General features: G+C 40.6%; 1 protein-coding gene across 3 annotated transcripts in view; it reads right to left on the bottom strand.

Moving 5' to 3' along the window:
- Positions 1-23,442, bottom strand: part of uvssa (UV-stimulated scaffold protein A) — a 103,927-nt gene that overhangs the window by 75,886 nt on the left and 4,599 nt on the right. For all 3 annotated transcript variants that reach the window (XM_060828611.1, XM_060828621.1, XM_060828602.1), the window contains exons 3-6: positions 18,983-19,313; positions 12,502-12,622; positions 7,710-8,102; positions 4,176-4,285 (exon numbers count right to left, since the gene is read on the bottom strand). In XM_060828611.1, coding sequence (XP_060684594.1) covers positions 4,176-4,285; positions 7,710-8,102; positions 12,502-12,622; positions 18,983-19,313 — 955 coding nt within the window. The remainder of the gene's footprint in view (positions 1-4,175; positions 4,286-7,709; positions 8,103-12,501; positions 12,623-18,982; positions 19,314-23,442) is intronic.

Here is a 23,442-nt window from a genome sequence, read left to right as displayed (position 1 = left end):
GTGAACAAGCCATTAATACACTCTGATTTCACACTACCACCTCCCACCCACCCCAGCATTTTGTGAACATATAACAGCAAGCTGAGGTATTGTTACAAATGTGTTGCAGATTTAAGCAATTTATATTTGACACACATAATGACATAAGGTTATTATTCAAGGTTAGCGTAAAGATTTGTAGCTCAGGTGCTTATTGTCGTAGTCGTGGGTATGTTCGCTGAGCTGGGACACTGATTTGCAGATGTTTCGTCCCCTGTCTAGGTGACATCTTCAGTGCTTTGCAGCCTCCTGTGAAGCACTGCTGGACTGTGTCTTCTGGAGTTTATTTGGTTCCGTTCTTGCTGCTTCCATTACCAGTTCCGGTTGTTGGTTGTAGTGGCTGGTATATTGGGTCTAGGTCTATGTGCTTGTTGATGGGAGTCTGTGGATGAGTGCCGTGTTTCTAGAAATTCTAAATTCCAGAAGAGACAGTACAGCAGTGATTCACAGAAGGCTCCAAAGCACTGAAGATGTCACCCAGAACAGGGACAAAACAGCTGCAAATCAACTTCCCAGCCTGGCGAATATACCCACAACTATGATACAAGTTATTATCAATAGCCTGAAAATTGTACAATGGAAAATTATGGGAAACTTATAAAGTACATGAACTGATCTGTGCAAGCAGAGATGGACTTGACCCCAGGAACGATTACAAATAATCTGATCTGCTAGAAGTTTCCTGTAGCTTTCCGATCAAAGATTTACAGGCATGGTTAGAAATCTTTACAATGGCAAGGGAATATAGATCCTGAGAGATGGTCAATTTAGTAACATTGATTGATAAGTCAGCCATGCCTCAGTCTTCTGTCTCTTGATGTTTAACTTCGTGCATGTCATATCGAATCAGTTTCCCCACAGAGAAGAACAGATTTCAGGCTTCAGATAATTCATTCTTATATACTTTTCAGCTTTGCAGAATGCAGACAAGATTTCTGGAATCCTGGTCCACCAATTCAAATTTAAAATTCTCCTCATATTTATTTTTTTCTGCAGTCCTTATCCTATTCCATCTCATGCTAAAAGCTAAATGCTTCTAATTTTAACTTCTCATACATAACCTCAACCTTTCACCCCACCGTTAACAACTGTTACATCAGCAATAAAGGTCTCACATTCTGGATTCCCTCAGCCTTTCCACTTTAAGAGACCCCTCAAAATTTACCTCTCTGAACTGTTCTTCACATAGAAGCATTCAGATTGCATGACCTTTCCATGTTAAGCATGCTATTTAACTGTGAATTGCTGTTGTTAAAATTCGTAGACCTTGTATTAAAGGCATTTAAAAGTTTTAGTTCAGAATCAAGGCCATTCAAACCTTCTAGCCCGCTCTGACATTCATTATGATCATGGTGGATTGACTGTGGGGTTCAATACCCGAATCCTGGCCTTCTCTCATATCCCTTTAGCCATGAAAGCTATCGACCCCCTTCTTGAAAACACACCATTTCGGCCTCAACCACTTTCTACAGGCTCACGATACTTGGGTGAAGAAATTTCTCATCTTGATTCTAAAAGATTTACCTCTTATCTTTAAACTATGAACCCCTCTCCATAAGAATACCCTTTCTCTCCAAAACCAGACATTTCATTGGAGAAAATTCTGGTCTCAGTTTCCTGACAACAATATATGCAAAAATAAGGACAACTTTTCATTTTAATCTATGCCAGTCTCTGTTAAAACAATGCATAATACTAGGATATCATCCATTATGTCATCAAATAAATGATATAAACAGTGGTATAGTGATCTATTTGCAGTAACCTCTCACCGTTCTTTCCATTTTTCAGCACTCAACCTAAATCTCGCTGCAATATTACAACCTGAATCAGATGCCTACTGAGGTTCTTAATTATCTCTAAAAATACTTACAAATTGCATTCAGAAAAAGCAAAGGGATTTAGCTTCTGAAACAATTCTAAATGACAACATGGTTAATTACAATGGCTTAAGTTTAGAAATAAAGTTCTCATCTCATAATCCTCAAATTATAACTAGTACTCTTTATTTCAAGAAATCCTGAAACTTTTAAGACCACAAATAATTTTGGTTGAAATTTAATTTATATTTATTAAAAGCATCAACGAAGCTAATAAATATGTCTCCTGAGGACAGCTTTTACTTCTGTTCAATTCATAGAGGTTTACAGCATGGAAACAGGCCCTGTAATCCAACTGGTCCATGCCGCCCAGTTTTCAGGAGTAATTTAGTCCCATTTGCCTGCATTTTGTCCATATCTCTCCATCTCTATCCCATCTATGTACCTCTCCAAATGTTTCTTAAATGACAAAATTGTACTTGCCTCCAGTAGTACCTCTGGCAGCCTATTTCAGACATTCACCACCCTCTATGCAAAAACTGCTCCTTTGGACCCTTTTGTACCTCTTCCCTCTCACCTTAAACCTATGCCTTTTAATTTTAGACTCTCCTTCTATGAGGAAAAACTGCTGTGGTTCTGTTCGCCGAGCTGGGAATTTGTGTTGCAGACATTTCGTCCCCTGTCTAGGTGACATCCTCAGTGCTTGAGAGCCTCCTATGAAGTGCTTCTGTGATGTTTCCTCCAGCATTTATAGTGGTTTGTCTCTGCCGCTTCTGGTCATCACTTTCAGCTGTCCGTTGCAGTGGTCGGTATATTGGGCCCAGGTCAATGTGCTTATTGATTGAATCTGTGGATGAGTGCCAAGCCTCTAGGAATTCCCTGGCTGTTCTCTGTTTGGTTTGTCCTATAATAGTAGTGTTGTCCCAGTCGAACTCATGTTGCTAGTCATCTGCGTGTGTGGCTACTAGGGATAGTAGGTAGTGTCGTTTCGTGGCTAGTTGGTGTTCCTGGATGCGGATCGTTAGCTGTCTTCCTGTTTGTCCTATGTAGTGTTTTGTGCAGTCCTTGCATGGGATTTTGTACACTACATTGGTTTTGCTCATGCTGGGTATCAGGTCCTTCGTTCTGGTGAGTTGTTGTCTGACAGTGGCTGTTGGTTTGTGTGTTGTTATGAGTCCTAGTGGTCGCAGTAGTCTGGCTGTCAGTTCGGAAATGCTCTTGATGTATGGTAGTGTGGCTAGTCCTTTGTATTGCGGCATGTCCTCGTTCCGTTGTCTTTCCCTTAGGCATCTGTTGATGAAATTGCACAGGTATCCGTTTTTGGCGAATACATTGTATAGGTGTTCTTCTTCCTCTTTTTGCAGTTCTGGTGTACTGCAGTGTGTTGTGGCCCTTTTGAACAGTTTCTTGATGCAACTTCTTTTGTGTATATCGGGGTGGTTGCTTTCGTAGTTCTGGACTTGGTCTGTGTGTGTGGCTTTCCTACAATGTATTCGCCAAAACCGGATACCCGCGCAATTTCATCAACAGATGCAGGGAAAGACAACAGAACGAGGACATGCTGCACCCCAAAGGACTAGCCACGTTACCATACATCAAGAGCATTTCCGAACTGACAGTCAGACTACTGCGACCATTAGGACTCATAACAGCACACAAACCAACAGCCACTCTCAGACAACAACTCACCAGAACGAAGGACCCGATTCCCAGCATGAGCAAAACCAATGTAGTGTACAAAATCCCATGCAAGGACTGCACAAAACACTACATAGGACAAACAGGAAGACAGCTAACGATCCGCATCCAGGAACACCAACTAGCCACGAAACGACACGACCTGCTATCCTTAGTAGCCACACACGCAGATGACAAGTAACATGAGTTCGACTGAGACAACACTACTATTATAGGACAAGCCAAACAGAGAACACCCAGGGAATTCCTAGAGGCTTGGCACTCATCCACAGATTCAATCAATAAGCACATCGACCTGGGCCCAATATACTGACCACTGCAACGGACCGCTGGAACTGACAACCGGAAGCGGCAGAGAAAAACCACTATAAATGCCGGAGGAAACATCACAGATGCGCTTCATAGGAGGCTCCCAAGCACTGAGGATGTCACCTAGACAGGGGGCGAAACATCTGCAACACAAATTCCCAGCTCGGCAAACAGAACCACAACAACGAGCACCCGAGCTACAAATCTTCTCACAAACTTTGAATAGGGAAAAGCTGTTGGTTCATAGGTTTCTTTACCCTAATCCTAATCCAAAATCCAATAACAATGATAAAATGTTTTCGATCATACCTGGATCCAGTTCTGGACAGCTGGTAGGTATTTAATAGTGACAAGTCTATGGAGGTCCTTTATGTTGGTAATCACAACGCTGTTGTCTTCATCCTCTTTGATCTTTAAGTCTGTTCTCCAAACATGCAGAATATCATGGTATCATAATATGTTAAAGTACAGAAGCAGACTGTTCAGTTCACCAAGTCCACGCTGTTTTCTGTAACAGCAATTTATGTAGCCCAAAAGGTCGTTCTGTGGTAACATGCGTTTTGTTTACATGAATTCGTTATAACACAATTGACGAATTGGGGACGCTCTTTCTAAAGTGTGAACATTTAAAGTTGTGTTGGCTGTAATGCATTTCTAAAGCACGAGGTTTATATACACGGGGTTGCACAAGAACACAGTCATCACGTTATCGAAGACCTTCCTGTATTCCCCCACCCTAATCAACTAGGTCTGAATATCTTGAAAGGCGTAGGTGGATCTGCCTTCATTACACTGAGACAGCGCATTCTAAACTACCTACTACATCCTAACTAGCTGCTGCATACACAATTCCCTCATATTGACCAAGAAATGAAAAGCAACATCAGTGTTCTCAGCTTCTCGAGCCATCCAAAAAGGCACACAGTACATCTACTCTGTCTAGACCCTTTATATTTTCAGCACCTCACCAAATTTTCTTCCAGCCATCTTTAAGGACAACAGCTCCAGCTTTTCCAATCAGTTCTACAAAATTGAAAGCCCTCATCTCTAAAATTATTCTTGTAAAGATTTTTTGCATCTTCTGCACATCTTTCCTAAAAGTGATGATTAAATCCAATTCTCCAAAGGTTTTTTTTAAAAAGGTTTATGCTTTTGTTCTGTATGCGTCTATAATATAAAGCCCAGGATCTGGTATGCCTTCTCTTTACACTTTTCCTGTCTGAGAAACAACTCTTCACTACACACTATTTCCTGGTACGCAATCAACTTCATATCTTTTTTTTCACTTGTCCGTTATAACCACTGACTTCTATTTTGTTGGGAAACCAGGTGCATGAAATTTTATCAAATTACCTTTTGAGGTCCATATATACCACTTCAATCACACTGCTCTTTCCACCCTTCCTTGTTACCTCAATCAGATGAGTTAAACACAACTTTCCTTTAAAATACCTCATTTAATAAAACATTTAGCTGAATGGCTGTTGGTTTTGCCCTGGATTATCATTTCTGAAAACTTTCTCAGTTAAACTGACTGGCTAGTAGATGCTGGCTTTATTCTTGCAAATTTTTAAGAAAATAACGTAACACAAACTCTAGTCCTCTAGCACTAGTCCTATATTTAAAGGGGATTAGAAGATTATAATCAGTACGTCTAAAATCTGCACCTTGAATTGCCTAAACACCTTCAGAAGAATCCCGGCAGTACTTGATTATCAACATTAATTATAGATACCAAAATATCTTCTTTCTCAATTTTCAAGCCACACTGTATTCCAATTGCTTCCATTACGACTTCAGCAAAATCATCTTTCTTGGTTAAAATCAGTGGAACTGATTGGAAAAGCTGGAGCTGTTGTCCTTAAAGAAGGCTGGAAGAAAATTTGGTGAAGTGTTGAAAATATCAAGGGTCTAGACAGAGTAGATATATTGTGCGCTTTTTTGGATGGCTCGAGAAGCTGAGGACATTGATATTGACCAAGAAATGAAAAGCAACAGGAGGGAATCATGTACGCAGCCAGTAGTTAGGATTTAGAATGTGCTGTCTCAGTGTAACAAAGGCATATCCACCTATGCCTTTCAAAAAATGCAGGCCTAATTGGTTAAAAACAATTGCAAAGTACAAACTACTGATTAGTACTTGGTTATGTCCTCTACTTCCATGTGTTGACCCCTTTGTAGATTCTATATGGGACCCAAGCCTCTAAGTATCTTTTAACAATTTACATATCTGTAAAAACACTGTAGACTTAACTTCAAGTTTGCTGCTAGTCTCTTCTCATTTTCTCCTTCTCTTCCTCTCGGGCATTTTCTTTCCCACATTTTCTCTCAACATACCATATCCAGCCTGGTTCTTTCTTGTATTATCAACATATAGTCTGTTAGAAGCAAACCTTTGTTGTTTCCTCTTACCCTCCATCTCTTTCAGCAGCCAGAGAGCCCTGGCTTTGATTGCCTTGCCTTTCCCCTCATGGAAATGTTCCACAATGTACCCAAAGCATCACCTTTTTAAAAGGTAGTCCACAGTTCTAAAATAAAGCTTTCCCTAATGATCTTCAATTCTGAACTACCTAGGACAAATTGATCATCGATCACACCCCCACTGAAAGTCATGCGCTTCCAATCTGGATTGTTCCATCATTGTCAATAATTATCTTGAACCTTGATACAATAATCACAATTCTCAAACTCATTTCCCTCCATCTCCCGTTATAAACTGGGATAGTAAGAGTATATTAGGATAACTAAACACATCATTACCACTACTTTATAGTTCTTCAATCTCTTTGTAATTTCCCCTCATATAAGCCCTTTCTCAACTTTTCTGCTAGTTGGTGGTCATAGCGCCATAAAGACCTGCACCACGTGGACAGTCCCTTTGGCCCAAACTGATCTATGCTGACCAAAGCGTCCGTCCACACTAATTCCATTTCCCTACACTCGGCCTATATCCTTCTAATACTTTCCTATCCATGTATTTGTCCAAATGCCCCATAAATGTTGGTAATGTACCTGCCTCAACTACTTCCACCAGGAGCTCATTCCCTATGCATACCACCCCTCAGGTGTTGCCCCTCAGGTTCCCTTTTATTCATTCCCCTCTAACCTTAAACTGATGCCCATCATCTAGCCCATATTTTAAATTCCTCTGCAAGATCTCTTCTGTGTAGTCCCGACAAGAGTTTTTTAGTAAGAACTTTTGAATTATGTTTTATTGCTGAGTTTTTGATCTATTTTTCAGTTTTTAAGCTTCTGAAGCAAAATAAATTAAAGTCAACTCGTAAACTCAGAAAAATTAATAAAATCAAGTCTTATTCCAAACATTTAAGTAATTGCAAGAAAACAAAATAATTTGCATGGTTACTCAAATCATTTCATGAATGGTCTGATTATAAAATATATTAATATGTAAATGGGATGGTTTTTTTGCTATGGTGAGTGTAATTTGAAGCACTAATGCTAATGCTAGCTGATCTATTCTTCAATGCATGCAAGTTTATCCTCCCAAGGAGTACCACCTTTCCCACTCCTTTTCCAGCCTCATACTCTCCAACAACAGACTCTGGACTGATTTGTCCTTCAGGCTGCAGATTCACCTCCTGCCAGTTTTACACCCCAAACTAATGGGGTTCTTCTTCAATACACTAGGGAAAAGCAATCACATGCTTTTGTTCTGAATTTTTTAAATATTTGTTAATGACAAGACCATTGACCAATTGGTTTAAATTCGTGATGCAATTTCTAAAATTAGATTTTTAAAAATGTAAACGTCATTGTGAATAAAAACCAATGGCAAGTTAATAAATTCAAGATTCTGAACAAGACAGTGTGATCGTTACGTACCTTTCTGAATTTCCAAGTTAATAGAATATTTGTGTGAAAGAAGGCCATGATTTCTAACAAATACATCAGTGCTGTGTTCAAGTTCTTCATCCTCACTGTCCTCATTTTGATGCAAACCATCCGATTTCCACATTTCTTGTCCTCTATTTATTAAAGACAGTGGCACAAGGTCCTTACTGCTGCATGGCTGTTCATCATCAAACAGATCTGTGGAGTGTAGGTAGTTGTCATTCTGCCCACTGGTTGTGCACATTGCATTACTGGTGTTGTCAGCTGGTACTTGTGCATGCGGAGAGTTGACATCATTGAAGGTGAACTCAGAAAAATCAGGTATCAGCAATCTGAAGCATGCCTCTAGCTCAATCAAAGAAGTTTGAATTTCTTCTGATGTTTCTGTTTTAAAAAGAAAAAAATTAAAGATTTAAAAAGTCAGTAGCAACTCACAGAAAACAGACTCTACAATTTATTAGCTGAACACCAAAAACTGCAACGCTCAGTGTCACTTCTTAGACCAAGTTACTCTGAAAAAAATACAATGGAGTCATGATAAATGGAACTCAAAATAACAAACATGTGTATGCACATATTCACTTTCAGCTCTTCAGCAACCCTCTGCCTAAAGTGTTTCACAAGAAACAAAGGATTGAGGCAGAATTTGCCCAAGTATGGCATCAAGGAACAGAACTGCAATCAATGGAAATATCTTTGCTGGTTGGGAATCATAACTAGCACTGATTGAGAATTTTAAACTAGGAAACATAATTTGAGAATTAGGGCCAGACTGTTCTGATGAAATGTTAGGAAATACTTCTAACACACAAGGGATAGGAGACTTTTGGAACACTCTTCCACTAACAGCAGTGGATGCTGGATTAATTAATAATTATTGTCAATCATCTATCTCGAGTTTAAATACTTTGTTAAGCAAAGGAATTAAAGGATATGAATCAAATGCAGATATATGGAATTAGGCCATACATCAGCCATGATCTCATTAAATGGTGGAACAGGCTCAAGGAGCTGAATGGCATACTCCTGTTCCTAAGAATAAGCTGTGGTTTTTGGATATCAACCCCAGGATATCAATACCTGAGTTCCTCAGGATAGTGTCCTACGTTCACCATCTTCAGTTGCTTCAATGATCTAGCTTCCAGGATGACTGTTCAATATTCAGCACTATTTACTATTCCTCATTTACTGAAGTAGTCTGTGTCCATATGTAGCAAGACCTGGGTAGCATCCAAGTTTGGGCTAATAACTGCAAGTAGCAGTCACTCTTTTTTTAAGTTGATAGGATGTGGATGGTGTTGACTTGTACAACTTTTGTTGCCCATTGCTTACTGGGCTAAATACTTAGACAGTTGTTAACAGTCAACTGTATTGCTGTGGATTTAGAGTCACAAATAAACCAGACTAGGTAAGGACAGCAGACTTTCTTCTCCAAAAGGCATGAGTGACCCAGATTTATTTTCATGACAACTAGCAGTGGTCACACAGTTGTCATTTGGTGAGCATTTTATTCCAGATTTTTATTGAAATCAAATTTCATCATCTGCTACTGTGGGATTTAAATCCATACCCCAGAATAGTAATCTGGGATTCTGGATAACTAGTCCAGTGACTTTACCAAGGAGGGTTATCATATAAGGAGGGACTGAGTAGATCAGGCCTGTATTAGAGTTTAAAAAGAGGTCACCTTATTATATATTCTTCTACCAGGTTGCTCTCTCAGCCTTCTGCATTCTAGCAAAAACGATCCAAGTTTGTCCAACTTCTCCTTATAGTTAATAGATTCCATTCAGGCAACATCCTGGTAAACCTGTTTTGCAACTCCTCCAAATCCTTTATGCCTCCTATAGTGTGGCAATCAGAAATGCACGCAATACTCCAAATGTGGCCTAACTAAAGTTTTATACAACTGCAATATGACTTGCTAACTTTTATCCTCAATGCTCCAAATGATGAAAGCAAGCATGCTTTATCACCTTATCCAATTGTGTTGTCATTTTCAAGGAGCTGTGGGCTTGCACTCGAAGATAGCTCAAGTTCAGCCATTTATTGCATGTACTTTCTTCTTGTATTTGACTTCCCAAAATGCATTATCTCATACTTGTCCAAATTAAACTCCATCTGCCATTTCCCTGCCCAACTTTCCAAATGATCTATATATTTCTATATCCTTTAACAACCTTCCCACTATCCACAAGGTGTTGAGACCACCTAGATTCTCATCTAAATCGTTTTAATATATTGCAAGCAAGAGGTACTAGCACTGATCCTTGCAGAATACTACTAGTTACAGACCTCCAGTCAGAAAAACAGCCCTCCACAGCTACCCTCTGTCTTCTATGGCTAAGCAATTTTGTATCCAACCCACCAACTCACTGGGGATCTGATATGACTTAATCCTCTGGACCAACATTTGGAAAAGTCCCCGTCAACAATGTCCATGCCCCTACCCTAAAATCATATTTATCACTTACTCAAAAAACTCAAATTTCTAAGACAAGTCCTCTCCTGCAGAAAGCTATGCTGGCTATCCCTGATTAAGTCCATTCTGTTCCAAATGTGAGTAAATATGGCATTCAAATCAGACAACCCTGATCTTTACAGGAAATCCAGATATGACCTCTAAGGATAAGAGAGACACCAAGAAGCGATACTGGACTCAGCTAGAAACCCAAACCAACCTCACACGGATACCCGCCATTTATGGCAGAGCCTACACGAGATAATTGGCTACAAAGCAGAACAAGATGGCAAACAAAAGCATCCCACCCCCAAAATTTCCCTCCCTGATGTGCTCAATGCACTTGTTTCGAACAGAGGTCAGTGAAATATTGCCACTTGTCCCAACAGCCTCAGATCCACCTATTCCCTCGGTCATCACTGCAGACATCAAAATCGGTCTTTTTGAGAGTGAGGTCCACTCAATTAGTGATTCTACAGTGAGATATTGAAGCCTTGTCAGAGCATTGTAATGAAATATTTTAGCACTGTCAGAGGGTCAGAATTGTGGGAGTGCTTTGGAGTCAGAGAATCAAAACTGAAGTAATGCCTCATTATACAGGGTTCAGAATTGAGGGAGTGCCGCATGATTGGAGGTCAATCCAGAAGGAGTGCCTCTTTGTTGGTGGGTCAGTACTCATTGTCAGATGGTTCATTCTGAGGCAGTGCCTCACGTAATGAGGTCAGAATTGAAGAAAGGCCACATTTTTACAGGATACAAAAATTGAGATGCCATGTCTGTACAAGACATTGCTAAGGCTACATATGGAGTACTGTGTATAATTCTGGTTACTCTGAAATAGGAAGGATGTTATTAAATTGCAAAGGGTGTAAAAAAGAATTACAAGAATGTCACAGAGAACAGAGGGTTTGAGTTATAAAGAGAGGCTGAATAGGCTGGAACATTTTTCCCTGCAGTTAAGAAGCTTGAGGGGTGACTTTATAGAGGTTTATAAAATGAGTGCATTGCCAGGCTCTTTTCCCTGAGGTAGGCGTGTCCAAAACCAGAGGCATAAGTTTAAGGCAAGAGGGGCAAGATTTAAGAGGGACCTTAGGGACAACCTTTTTCACACAGGGCGTGACGTGTATATGGACAAGTTGCCCAAAAAAGTAGTAAAGAGCCCGTACAATTACAACATTTAAAAGACATTTGGAGAAGTACGTGGACAAGAAAAGTTTAGAGGAATATGGACCAAATGCAGGAAAATGGGACTAGTTCAGTTTATAAAACGTGGTCAACATGAATGAGTTCGGCCGAAGGATGTTTCTCTGCTGTATACTATATTTTCATGTTTAAATATCTCAAGTCTGATCCTTAAAGTTAGTCAGGGGTTAAAGACTTATAGGTTACAACTTCTGTAAGTTAACTTTATGGCTGAACATTTCAAATGAATGCTTGTATTTCTACTCTTTGAAGTGTGACAGACTAAATGTAGTGGAAGAAGCTTGACACGCAGTTAATACAGCATTTTTATGATAGATAAAAACATGTGTGTCACTTTCAAAGCTCTGCATATGATAGCTCAAATAACCTAACATACGTGTATATTTTTTATACACAAAAGGAGCATCCTTTCAGTTTACAGTTAAGAGAACACCTGCAAAGAATAATTAAGGAGAAGCTATTTGCTTAGTAACTAAAGTCTACGATATCAACTAATAATGTTTGGCCAAGGCTTACACTGAAAGGGCTTATGTAGTTACTTGCAGTTTTTCACACAGCATATTTATTAATAACAGCCACCCTGGTCAGTTAATCCTAACTTCTGGTTTCTCAATTCCAGGACCTTTTTAAAGGAATTTCAGTTCTTAGATTAAATTAAAACGGTAGTAATTGTCTGCCAACCAAAAATAATCCAAACCAATCCTTTTGATTCTTTCATGGAATGTAGTCATTGTTAGTGAGACCATCATTTGTTGCCCATCCCTAATTACCCTTGAACTGAGTGGCTTGCTAGATTATCACTGACTGCAGTTAAGAGTCAATTGCAAAGTTGTGGACCTGAAGCCACAGATAGACCCATAACAGCAGATTTCTTTCCCTAAAGGACATTAGCGAATCATATGGGTTTTTATGACAATCAATCATAACAGTTATACAGAGATTAGCTCTAAAATCCAGATTTATGAATTGAATTTAAATTCCACTGCCTGCTCCAGTTGATTTGAACTCATTTCACCACAGTATTAGGGTGGGCCTCGAACTTCCCAGTCCAGTGACATTATAGTTATGTCTAGGATTACTTACATCAACACTTCATTTGTTTAGGAATGAGTAGAATACCTTCCATTTCCTGTTCCACTCTGTTTACTTTTGTTCTATTGATATTGTCCAGTCTTTTCAATCTCTCTTCCTCTCGTTTTCTCTCAGCTTGCGTTCTTGCCCGAACATCTTGGAAATCCACCTTAGCATGAAGGGAAGTAAAATAAATAATTAATACAAATCAGTTATGGACCAGGCCAGACCCCTCAAAACACTTCAAGGCGACAGCTCAGACCCCCTAACTTTGCTAGCTGTTTTAAGCAGTTTGAAAGTGGGTCTTCCAGGAGAGAACCAGATGGGCAAACCACTTTGCTAAAAACAAAACAGAATTTATTTATAGGATTATTCAATGAAACACAAAGAACAGAAAACAGAATACTGAATAACCTATGCTATCCGAAAACCTAAGAGACTACATAGGAACCTCGATTATCCGGCATTCATAGAACATAGAACAGTACAGCAATTACAGGCCCTTTGGCCCTCAATGTTGCGCCGACCTTGTATGCTACTCTAAGATCAGCCTAACCTACATACTCTTCATCCATGTGCCTATCTAAGAATCGCTTACATTCCCAAAAGTATCTGACTCTACTACCATTGCTGGCAATGCATTCCATGCACCTACACTCTCTGTGTAATGAACCGACCTCTGACATCTCCCTTAAACCTTCCTCCAAATGAGGCCCCCTCATGATAGCCATTTCTGCCTTGGGAAATGGTCTCTGGCTATCCACTGTATCTATGCCGGTCAACATCTTGTGCACCTTGATCAAGTCACCTTTCATTCTTCTTCTCTCTAATGAGAAAAGCCTTAGCTCACTTAAACTTTCTTCATAAAACCTGCCCTCCAGTCCAGGCAGCAGCCTGGGTACATTTCCTCTACAGCATTCCACATCCTTCCTACAAAGAGGCGATCAGAACTGAACACAATATTCCAAGTGTGATCTAACCAGTGCTGCACAGAGCTGCAGCATAACCTCGCACCTCTTAAACTCAACCCCCTATTAATGAAAGCCAACAGACCATTCGCCGCCTTAACAATCCTATCAACTTGGGTCGCAACTTTGAGGGATCTATGGACATGGAACCCAAGATCCTTCTGTTCCTCCACACTGTGAAGAATCCAGCTTTTAACCATGTAGTCTCCATTCATATTCGAGCGTCTAAAGAGAATCACTTCACACTTTTCCAGGTCTAACTCCATCTGCCACTTATTAGTACTATTCTGCATTCAGTCAATGTCCCATTGCAACCTATAACAGCCCTCCACACTATGTACCACTCCACATACCTTTATTTGATTGGCAAACTTACTAATTCATCCTTCCACTTCTTCATCCAAGTCATTCATAAAAATTACAGTGCAGAGGTCCCAGAACTGATCCCTGCACGACACCATAGTCCCTTTCAGTGATCTAACTCCCCTAACTCTCTGTGTAAGAGAATTCCTGACATTCACTACTGTCTGTTTGAAGAAAATAATTCTCTGCTTGTACACCATGATCTATTGATATGAATAAAAGAGGGAACACAGGGGGTCAGGTAAGAAAGACTGGCCCTGAACTCAAGGTAGTATTTGACAAAGGATGACATCATGGAGCCTGAGCAAATTACACTTCATGAGATTCGATTTTGACCTCTCCATTGTTTGAGTCATTCACAGCCCAAGGGAAGATGATCATCAATCATTTCAACTGTGGGATATCACTGCAGGAGATCTTCAGGATAGCTCCCTCAGCCCAGGCATCTCCAGTCTGTCCTCAGGGAATCCCTGCTGTGTGGAAGCAGGCCATTCAGCCCATTGAGTCCACACCAATCCAAAGCACAGATATTCACTGTAGATCACACAATGTTCAGAACAATTTGTCATCCTTCTGCTCCTAAAGCAGTCTTAGTCCACGTGCAACAAGACTTGGACAATATTCAATAATCGTGCTGTTAAAGTTTGGGTAACATTCTTGTAACAGCACTGTACATTTCCACAGTAAAGGGAGGAGCTCACAATCTGGTTTCACAAGAATACGGGGAAGCCATTCAGCACATCAAAACGACTGGGCAAGAAGAGGGACAGCCCATTCAGTCCCTCCTGCCTGTTACACAGTAAGACAAGAAGTCTGTTCACTCCCACACGTCACTGACAAGGGATCAGAAAGAGACCATTTCACACCTGGAATCATTTACAAAAGAACTGGAAGAGGTCATTCAGTTTCTCAAGTCACTAACAGAAACAGGAAGGTGTTAGAGATGCTCCAATATAGAGCATAGAAAAGTACAGCACAGAACCTTTGGGCCACGATGTTGTGCTGAGGTTTAATTCTAATGTAAAATATAATAACTTAACCTACGCACCCCTCAACTCACTGCTTTCCATGTGCATGTCCAGCAGTCGCTTAAAATGTCCCAAATAACTCCGCTTCCACCACCACCGCTGGCAACACATTCCATGCATTCACAACTCTCTGCGTAAAGAACCTATCTCTGATGTCTCCTCTATACCTTTCTCCTAATATCTTAAAACTATGACCCCACGTATCAGTCAATCTTGCCCTGGGGAAGAGTCTCTGGCTATTGACTCTATCTATTCCACTCATTATCTTGTGTATCTCGATCAGGTCTCCTCTCTTCCTCTGTCTCTCTGGAGAGACAAGTCCAAGCTTATTCAACCTTTCTTCATAAGGCAAACCCTCCAGTCCAGGCAGCATCCTGGTAAACCTACTTTGCACCCTCTGTATCTTTCCTATGGTAGGGCGACCAGACCTGGACACAATATTCCAAGTGTGGTCTCACCAGGGACTTGTCGAACTATAGGAAAACCTCGCAGCTCTTAAACTCGATTCCCCCGTTAATGAAAGCCAAAACACTTTTTTAACAATCCTATCCACTTGGGTGGCAACTTTGAGGGATCTATGTACTTGCACACCCAGATCCCTCTGTACCTCCACACTGCCAAGAATCCTGCCTTTAATCCTATATTCAACATTCGAGTTCGACCTTCCAAATTGCATCACTTCACATTTATCCAGGTTGAACCCAATCTGCCATTTCTCAGCCCAGATCTGCATCCTGTCTATGTTGCGCTGCAGCCTGCATCAGCCCCCGATACTATTGACAGCACCTCCAACCTTTGTGTCAGCTCCAAATTTACTAACCCACCCCTCATGCAAATCACTTACAAAAACTACGAAGAGCAGAGGCCCAAGAACACAGCCTTGAGGGACACCATTCAACACTGACCTCCAGGCAGAATACTTTCCATCTACAACCACTCTCTGCCTTCTGTTAGCCAACCAAATTTAAACCCAGATAGCCAAATCTCCCTGTATCCCATACTTCCTGACTTTATGAATGAGCCTCTCCTGGGGAACCTTATCAAATGCCTTGCTGAAGTCCATATACACCACATCCAGTGCTTGACCTTTGACAACCTGTCTTGCCACCTCCTCAAAGAAGTCAATAAGATTTGTGAGGCACGACCTGCCCCCCACAAAGCCATGCTGACTGCCCTTAATCACACTATGCTTTGCCAAATAAGCATAGATCCTAGCCCTCAGAATTCTTTCCAAAGCTTTGCTGACCACAGACTTAAGACTGACTGGTCTGTAATTGCCAGGGATTTCCCTATTACCCTTCTTGAAAAGAGAAACAACATTCGCCTCCTTCCAATCCTCCAGTACGACTCCCATGGAGTGTGAAGAGGCAAAGATCCTCGCCAGCCGCTAAGAAACCTCCTTTCTCACTTCCCGGAGCAGCCTAGGGTAAATCTAGTCTGGCCCTGGGGACTTATCCATCTTAATGCATTCCAAAATTTCCAGCACATCAACTTCATCAATCTTGATCTAGTCAAGCCTGTATCCCACCTCCTCAAAGTTCTCATTCACAACAAAGTCCCTTTCCTTAGTGAAATCCCATCTGCTCAGATCCCACACACAAGTTCCCTCCGCTATCCCTTATCGGTCCCACCTTCTCCCTGATTATGCTCTTATTCCTCACATATGAGTAAAATGCCTTTGGGTTCTCCGTAATCCTCCTTGCAAAGCCTTTTTCATGCCTCCTCCTGGCTATCCTCAGTCCATTTATGAGTCCTTTCTAGCAAGCCTGTAATTCTCTAAGGCTGTGCTAGATCTTTGCTTCCTCCACCTTACGTAAGCTGCCTTCTTCCTTGTGACAAGAAATTCCTCTGTTCTCGTCATCCAAGTTTCCTTAATCTTACCCCTTCTCACCTACGAATTTCTGATTATCCGGCCAAATCGCAAGGTTCTGATGCTTGGCTAAACTGTATTATTGGGCATTCTATTATCTGACAAAATAATCCTCACCAATGTAGTTCCAATAATTGAGGTTCCTCTGTATCCCAACTTAATGAAGTTGTACCAAATTCTTGCAACAATCCCTATAAGCACACCTTGGCACAAAAGGTAAAATCAAAAACAAGTTCTTACAGGATAGAAGTCAGAGAGAGAGATCACCAGCTGGGACCTACTTCTGTGGGGCCGGCAGCCTTTCTTCACACTACTGCTTTTTAAAAATAACAAATTAGAGAAAAGCTGAGCTGAGAGAACTGGCCATTCCCCTTTCATTGTACGTGTTTTTCTTTAACTTGAAAGCCTTTTTCCTGAGGCAGTATCTGTTAGGTATTATCAAATTGGCCCTAAAACTCTTCAACCTCCAAACTTTTCAGAGCCTGCGTCATTTACGACCTCTGAAAAAAAAAACCAAGGACTGGAGCAGCATTGTCACAAATCGGCGTGCTGAACCTAAAAATAACATTAAAGAATTAAATCCTTCTTAGGTCATATCAAATGCATTAACACATCAAGGTAAGTCTTATACACCAAAGAAATTCACACCTAAAAATACAACTTGCAGGAAATTCAATTCTTCAGGTTGGGGATACTCAAATCACAGCTTTTATTTAAGATGGAGAACAATAGGTTTTTGACTTCAAATTGAGCAGGAAAGTGGTTTTTGAGGTAGATTAGCCAAATTTTATTCACTGACAGAAAAGTCTTGAAGCACCAAATGATCTATTCCTGCTCCTATTTCTTGTATTTAAATTGTTTTTGGAGACATTTTTAATTTTCCTTTTTTTTTGTTTTGTTCCAAATCCAATCTTTCTTTGCCTCTTTAATTTTCTTTCTGCAGCTAGACCGTGAATTCACTATTCTCAGTCACACTTATGTCTTGGTTCAGACACTGCTGTACATCAATAATTCTTCAAATCATATTAGTCAAGGACATATATAATTGTTTGACCTGTTCATACATCTCTCAGACACACTAGTTCAATGGCACACTTCCTGCAACTTACTGTGAAATGTATCTTGGAAATTAAACCAGCAAGAGCAAGTCTAAATAATAGCAGGTGCCCTTCATTTACCAATTATAATAAATTGTGGTCCAATGCAAATGAGTGTTTTGAGTTGAAAAAAGATTGAGCCTTCAGCTACTTTGCTTGTAATGTTTGTACTGGGTGATATAGATGGTATTTGGCGTAAGTGTAGAGAAATCAATTCCAAAATTTGATCATTAAAAAAATGACAAGCTTTGGAATATAGTGAGTGGAAGTGTAAATTCTTAAAGGTTAGCATAATAAACTGGCTGTAAACGTAACATTGATGAGAATGGAGTGATATATCTTGAAATAAGAATGCACTATGATGGAAAAGCACTAAATGGTGTTCACTAAGAGACTGGGGTTTCAAAGACATGATTCCGGAATCTGCACGGACAGGATCGTAGAAAAAAGATCAACGTTATTTTGGGTTAAATCAATATTGACACAGTACAAAGCAGCAAGAACGATTTTGTGTAATACATCAGTTGTACCACAATTGAAAGCACTGTGTACATATTTAGATGTCCCATTAAACAAGTTACATTTAAGCCACAGAACAATGCCAGGAGCCGGAAATTATTGGAGCAACGAGAGATACTGAGACTGTCAACACAACCAGAAAGAATTCAGAGGTTTAACTCAAAAAAAGTGAATCGGAGAAACTATTTCTCCTGTGTGGAGCCATCATACAACATATTTTTTCTGTGACTAAAACACAACTGTGATAGTGCAGTATATACCTTTAGATGATCAAGTTTTATTTTGTGGACTCCACAGGTATTGTGAAGATGCTTGTCCTTGGACAGCATGCAAGATAATTTCTAATTTACAAAGTATATTTTTTTCCTTGTTCTGAAACTGCATATTTGAAATACAGGAAATATATAAGTATATATAAATAATGTCTGACTAATTTTAATAAGGTTGCATTAAATTGGATATTTAAGGTGATACACGCATTCAAAATTTGGAAAATATCAGATTAGCGATGCAAACTTCTTTAGAATTTAACTTCTCAAACATCGAAAAGAAAGACAGCTCTCCATCACCTTCTCAAGGGCAATTACGAGTGGGCAATAAATGTTGACCTAGCTAGCAATGCCACCATTCTATGAACAAATTTTAAAACTGAAAATGCTTAATAAAAAGACAGAATATATTCACCTTCTTAACTTGCTTTAGAAAATGATAACCCAGAGAAAGTTTCTTGTAAGCTTCTCCGTATTTCCCGTGCCAATCCTCGACAGATTTAATTGCCATTTCCTTCAATTTTTGAGCTATTTCTTTCGGAGGAGGTAAAGGTTGCTCAAAATTTGATTCCACTGTCAACTCCAAGAATTCCTGAAAGTTTGAAACAAGCAACGTCCGAAAGTGATGTGAACGCACAAATAGCTCATTCGCTATTTGGAAAGCAGACAGGCGGATCTCTGCATGCTCTTGGTTTAACTGTGTCATGATTAAGTGATACACTTGATTGATGTAATCCTCAGATAGCCTGTAAAGAGTATATATTTTAATTAATTGTCTATGAATTACAGTATCTTTATTTGTATATGGCTCAGTGGTTAACACTGCTGCCCAACAGCGCCAGACCCAGGCTCAATTCCAGCCTCAGGTGACTGCCTGTGTGGAGTTTGCACTTTCTCCCCATGTCTGCATGGGTTTCCTCCAGCTGCTCTGGTTTCCTCTCACGAGGTTTGTAGATTAGGTGCACTAGTTAGGGAAAAATGTAGAGTAATAGGGTAGTGAAACAGGCCTGGGTAGGTTACTCTTCGAAGGTTCGGGTCAAATGGCATGTTTCTATACTGGGAATTCCAATTTTAATTCTGATAACCACTCTGAAGTAAAGCATGGGCAATTTTCAGGCTTAGGTTGATCAGTGCCAGGTAGTAACCATTTCCAAAATGAGGTAATCTAATCATCTTTTCTGGAACAGTCAACTGAATTATCAACGCTGAATCCTGACTATCTAGCATTCTAGGAGTTATCAGTGACCAGAAATGGCAACTGGACCAATCATATAAATACCACAGTTTCAAGAGCAGATTAAAAGCCAGAAATTCTGCAGCAAATAACTCACTGTCTGACTCTCAAAGCCTGTCCACTACCTACAACGCACAATTCCGAACTGTGATGGAATACTCCCCACTTAGTCTCCACAGCTCCAATACCTAAGACTCAACCAGCTCAGAACAGCCCATTTGATCAGAGCCCTTAACTATTCAATCCTTCCGACTCTAGCACTGTGCAGAGGCGTGGACCATCCATAGACTGCACTACAGTAAGTCATGGATGCTTCTTCAAAATATACCTTCTAACGTACTGCATTAATAGATTTTAGTAATTTTTGAGATTTGTAGCTCAGGTTGAGGTGCTGGATGTAAGTTTGCTTGCTGAGCTGGAAGGCTCATTTTCAAATGTTTCATCACTAGGAACAGTCACTAGTGAGTTTCCAGTGAAGCACAAGTGTTTTGTCCCACTTTCCATTTACGTGTCTTGGTTTCTTAGGGTGGGTGATATCATTTCCAGTTCTTTTTCTCAGAGGATGGTAGATGTGTTGATTGATGAAGCTCCGGTTAGAATGCCATGCTACTAGGAATTCCCGTGCATGCCTCTGTTGAGCCTGTCCTCGGATGGATGTGTTGTCCCAGTTGAAACGGTGTCCTTCTTCATCTGCATCTAAGGATACTAGTGAGAGTGGGTCAAGAGTGTGGCGCTGGAAAAGCACAGTAGGTCAGGCAGCACCCAAGGATGAAGGGCTTTTGCCCGAAACATCAATTTTCCTGCTCCTCGGATGCTGCCTGACCTGCTGTTCTTTTCTAGCACCACACTCTTGACTCTAATTATTGGGTACCTGTTCTTCTTGAATAAACTGTATAGGTATTTTACTTCTGCTCTTCATAGTTCCTGGGTGCTGCAGTTTGTTGTGGCTCATTGAAATAATGTCCTGATGCAGCTCAGTTTGTGGTTGTTGGGATGATTGCTTCTGTAGTTATGTACTTGGACCGTGTGTGTTGTTTTCTGTAGACACTGGTTTGAAGTTCCCCATTAACTGTTCGTTCTACTGTGATATCTAGGAATGGGAGTTTGTCGTCATCCTCTTCCTCTTTTGTGAATTTTATGCCAGTAAGAATGGTGTTGATGGTGTTGTAGGTTTTCTCTAATTTATTCTATTTTGTGATGACAAAGGTGTTAACCATGTAGCAGACCCAAAGTTTGGGTTGGATAACTGGGAGGGCTGTTTGTTCGAGTCCCTGCATTACTGCTTCCGCTATGAGCCCTGATATTGGTGATCCCATGAGTGTTCCATTGATATGTTTGAGGTCTTGTTATTGAAAAAGTGAAGTGGGTGGTAAAGCGAACAGTCAATGGGGAACTTCAAACCAGCATCTACAGGAAAATAGCACACACGGTCCAAATACTTAACTACAGAAGCAATCATCCCAACAACCACAAATGGAGCTGTATCAGAGCATTATTTCAACGAGCCACCACACACTGCAGCACCCAGGAACTACAAAGAGCGGAAGTAAAATACCTATACAGTGTATCCAAGAAGAACAGATACACAATAAACACAGTCCACTGATTTCTCAACAACAAACCCAAACAAGCAGCCATAAATCCCTGAAATGACTTCTCAGACTTCGTGACATCATGGCCGCCCACAAACCTTTGAACACACTTAAACAGGGCTAATGAACCTAAAAGCCCCTATACAAGGAACCAGCAAAGTGAATGTCATTTACAAAATACTATGCAAGAACAGAAACAAACACTACATTGGACAAACAGGCAGAAAACTAGCCACCAGGATACATGAACATCAACTAGCCACAAAAAGACATGACCCACTCTCACTAGTATCCTTACATACAGAAGGACACCACTTCAACTGGGACAACACGTCCATCCTAGGATAGCCTAAACAGAGACATGCATGGAAATTCCTAGAAGCATGGCATTCTAACTGGAGCTCCATCAATAGACACATCAATTTGGACCCCATCTACCATCCTCTGAGAAAAAGAACCGGAAGTGATATCACCCGCCCTTAGAAGCCAAGATGCATCAATATAAAGTGGGACAAACACCAGCGCTTCATCGGAGACTCACTGATGATGTTACCTAGTCTGGTGATGAAACTTCTGAAAAAGAGCCTTCAAGCTCAACGAGCAAACTTACATCCAATGTCTTCAAACTTGTGATTTCAACCATGTAAAAGAACAAAGATAGGTCAGATGGGAACAACACCATTTGCAAGATCTCCTTCCAGCCACACACCATCCAAACATGGATCTATATTAGTATTCCTTGGCTGCCAATGGACCAAAATCCTTAAAGTCCCTTCCTAAAAGCACCATAATTTATCTTCACCAATGACAGAAACAGTTCAAGAAGTTAGCTCACCAAAATCTACTCAAAGGCAATTAGGAATGGTCATCAAATAGTGGACTAGTCAGTGATACCCACATCTCAGCCACAAATTAAGTCCTGTCTTAACTCTAACAGATGTCCTTAAAGAAATGTGTTAATTACTAACAATACAAGAATAACTTTTGCACAATCAATTTAGGTTGTCAGCTTCCTTTTAGTCTTAAATATCTCCACTGAATTTTCAAAATAATGTATCTTCCAATAGACAATAGTATATTTTTAAAAATTGTCCCGTCACTAAATGTTATTCTGTAATCAATGTGCATACTGGCAACTTGTTCCCCATCTGTAACATTTCTCCAACCATTCCCCACCTATTTGCAATATTCTCCAAATCCAATGGTAAGAAACCACAAATAGTAAGTCTCTCAAGTCAATGTGTTCTTTATCAAGGTACTAATCACTCAAAACCAACTCTTCTCATGGGTCATGTTATTTGGAAGGAGAAAGTGAGGACTGCAGATGCTGGAGACCAGAGTCAAAATATGTGGTGGTGAAAAAGCACAGGCGGTCAGGCAGCACCCAACGAGCAGGAGAGTCAACATTTCGAGTATAAGCTCTTCATCAGGAATGTGGGAGAATTCAATGGTGCTGAGAAATAAGGGGGGGGGGGGGGTGCTGAGGTGTAAGTAGCCAGGAATGAGATAGGTAGACGAAAGCTGGAAGGTGCAGCAGATAGGTGGGAATGAAGACAGACAGGTAGGACAGTTCAAGAGGGCAGTGCCAAGTCGGAGGATTGGATCTGGGATAAGGTGGGGGGAGAGGAGATGAAGAAACTGGTGAAATTGACATTGATCCCGTGTGGTCCTTTGTATAGGGGCTTTTAGGTTCTCCAGGGTGGCTGGAATTTGCAGTGGAGAATGCCCAGAAATTGCATGTCCTTGGTGGAGTGGGAGAGGGAGTTGAAGTGTTTGGCTACAAGGTGGTGGGATTGTTTTGCACATCCTTGACGGAGTGTGACTCCACTGCCCTGTGGCCAAACACTTCAACACGACTCTCTCACTCTCCAGATGCTGCCTGACCAGCTGTGCATTTCCAGCACCACTCCTTTTGACACATGTTATCTGTAAGCTTGACACTGCTTCACTCAGAACTCAGCCACAGTTGAGAAGAGTCCAGGAGAAAAGCAGAAACATTTTGGGGATGTCCTTAAAACATTCCTGAAAAGGTCAAACATGCCTACCAAT

This window comes from Hemiscyllium ocellatum, chromosome 1, assembly GCF_020745735.1.
Source record: "Hemiscyllium ocellatum isolate sHemOce1 chromosome 1, sHemOce1.pat.X.cur, whole genome shotgun sequence".
In the NCBI taxonomy this organism is placed as follows: Eukaryota; Metazoa; Chordata; class Chondrichthyes; order Orectolobiformes; family Hemiscylliidae; genus Hemiscyllium; species Hemiscyllium ocellatum.
Note: the sequence above shows the minus strand (reverse complement) of the source record. Positions and strands in the feature narration are given on the sequence as shown.